The sequence below is a fragment of the Austrofundulus limnaeus genome, unplaced genomic scaffold, assembly GCF_001266775.1.
Source record: "Austrofundulus limnaeus strain Quisiro unplaced genomic scaffold, Austrofundulus_limnaeus-1.0 Scaffold246, whole genome shotgun sequence".
NCBI lineage: Eukaryota > Metazoa > Chordata > Actinopteri > Cyprinodontiformes > Rivulidae > Austrofundulus > Austrofundulus limnaeus.
The window spans coordinates 133410-135869 of NW_013952648.1; the positions used below are offsets into that span (position 1 = coordinate 133410).

Sequence of the window (2460 nt, forward strand, 5' to 3'; positions counted from 1 at the left end):
TTTTTTTAATTTTGAATGTTTTTGATTTTATATGCACAGCATTTTGTTGCAGCTGTGGTTGTTTTAAAGTGCTTTGTAAATAAAGCAGTAGTAGAAATAGTCATTTTATCATTTTATATGAAATGTCCCATGAGCCTATGCTGCTTGAGTGTAAGTCAAACTTTCTCCAAATGCCAAAAATAAATAAACAAACAAAAGGTGGGCCACTGGACTGGCTGCTATCATAAAAAATAAAAAAGACTTTACTAAGAATGTATTTCACGTATTACTTTGTTGCATTTAGCCCAAAGTCCTCAGACAGATTTTCATCTTGGCTCTTTCATGGGAACAAGTTTGGGCACCCCTGATCCARAACAAACACTGAATAATAAAATAATAAATATAGTAAAGAAAATCAAGGCCAAACTGCAGCTTTAATGAAGCCRGGACTCACAGACTGCTTCTCCAGCAGCTCCTGTTTGCGGTCCCAGTCGGCCAGAGAACGGACGATGGTAAACGGAGACTCCGAGCCGGAGGAGAGCTCCCCTCGACTGGGGGAGGGCAAGGCTGAGGAGCGGGGGGTTAGAGGCATGACCGTTTCCTCCAGGATCCTGCGCTCCTGTTGGGAGAAGGCTGAGKCTAAAACAGCTGACATCATCAGCTGATGATCTGACTGAAATAATGCAAAGTGCTAAACTGTGTATTTTTACACGGTGAACACATTCCCTCCAGAGTAAAAAAACCCCCACAAACCTCCTCGTGATACTTCTTCTCCTCCTCCACCACCTCCTTCTGGGCCTTCTCCCACTCCACCTTCAGCTTCTCCTGCTCTCGCTGGTACTTCTCCTGTCACCACAGCAACAGATACAGGACATACAGCACAGAGCCTCAACAAAGCGGAAGGCTGAACTGTCTCATGAAAAAAAAAAAAAAAACAGAAATGATGGAAATCTTTGACACGATTCGTTTCACTTTGAATCTCCTAAAAATAAAAACGTCTTTCTGAGTAAATATGATTAAAACTTTACCCCAATTTTTTTTTGCGTAGTAGGGATAAAATAAAAGAAAAGAAAAAGAAACTAACACAAGCAGGGCAGACAAAAGACAACAGCCAAGCATGCAACAAACTGGAGTTCCTGCACAACTCTGATTTTTAAAGATGCCTCAAAATATTAAAGAACTTTGATTTTCTTACATGGATACTTCAGTAAAAATGACTTGGCTGCAGATTTGCAAAAAGAAAAGCTTCCTCTGACAGTTTTCCCCGCAGGTTTGTACAGGAACCCCACAGAAATAAATATTTATATATTAAGACATCTGGAGCACAAAGACAAAACCGACAGGAAGGAGTGGCAGTGAGCACATCGTGTCAAGACATTCATCCATTTCAGCAGATCTCATCACAAACCATTCTTCAACAGTAAAGAAGTGCGATCAATTTCCAAGCACTCCAAGTTTCATTAAACGTAATAAAACAGAAGAGTTGAGTCAAAATGAGACAGAACTCCTTTGAATGCTGGAAACGGCTGAGATGAGCTGCTTATTGGCTGAGGAGGGAGAGGCTGATGTGGGCAGCAGCAACAGCAGCAGCAGCAACCTGTGTTTCTGCATGAGATGGAGACAAACAGAGGCTCCTCCGCTGCACAAACTCGCCATCTGGTGGTTCAAAGTGTGACGGAGGAGTCGGGCTGTGCTCAGTACAAAACACACAATAAGAAGCAACAAAACTGGGCTTTTTCATGTGCAAACACAACTTTCCTGTGTGGCTGTGTACATATATTTGCAGGGATTTGTGAAAAAGCAAAGCGTCTTTCAGGGAAATTTAACTCTAAACATAAGAGCTTCATTTATTTTGAGCGACAGTGAAGTCACAAGATATGATAGCAGCTGTCATATTCTGTGACCATGTATATCAGTCAATATAGCTTTATTTTTATTTTATTTTATTTCTTTTAAATTTGTTTTTGCGTACGTGTCTTCAGCCTCTGATCAAAGGCTACATTTTTGGCGTATCATATTCTTCTTTGTGCCCATGTTCGGCCAGGTTCTATTGCAGAACCGCAACAGCGCCCCCTCTGGTCACAAAATATGATGGTCACAATATATGGTGTAACACCGGCATTTCAAACGCGCAAGTCTTATTTCATTGTATTTGCGACACTAGAATAACGAACTACACCAAACTCAAAGGAAAAGAACAGAAGACGGTATCGGACCATCCAGCAGGATGAGGCTAATGACGAGAGGGCAGGTCACAGAGGACGGTAAGCTAATGTTAGCTTGTTGTTGCTAACTTGCTGCGAATGTTAAGTTGAGCTCGTGTGAAGAAAAAAGTCATTGCAAACAGTTCACGTAAAGTTACTCTCACCTGTGTCATCTGTTAATTAAAGGGGACCTATTATGCAAAATTCACTTTTTAAAGGTTTTTTTTACTTACCTTTGAGTATGTACTTCTTAAAAAAACAATCCTAGGACCAAAAA

The 2460-nt window shown here is 40.9% G+C and overlaps 1 protein-coding gene across 1 annotated transcript in view; it reads right to left on the reverse strand.

Moving 5' to 3' along the window:
* Positions 1 to 2460, reverse strand: part of LOC106525885 (LIM and calponin homology domains-containing protein 1) — a gene marked incomplete at its 5' end in the record, with an annotated part of 14526 nt that overhangs the window by 9351 nt on the left and 2715 nt on the right. Inside the window, 2 exon segments of the mRNA XM_014020264.1 lie at positions 434 to 598; positions 733 to 825. Coding sequence (XP_013875718.1) covers positions 434 to 598; positions 733 to 825 — 258 coding nt within the window.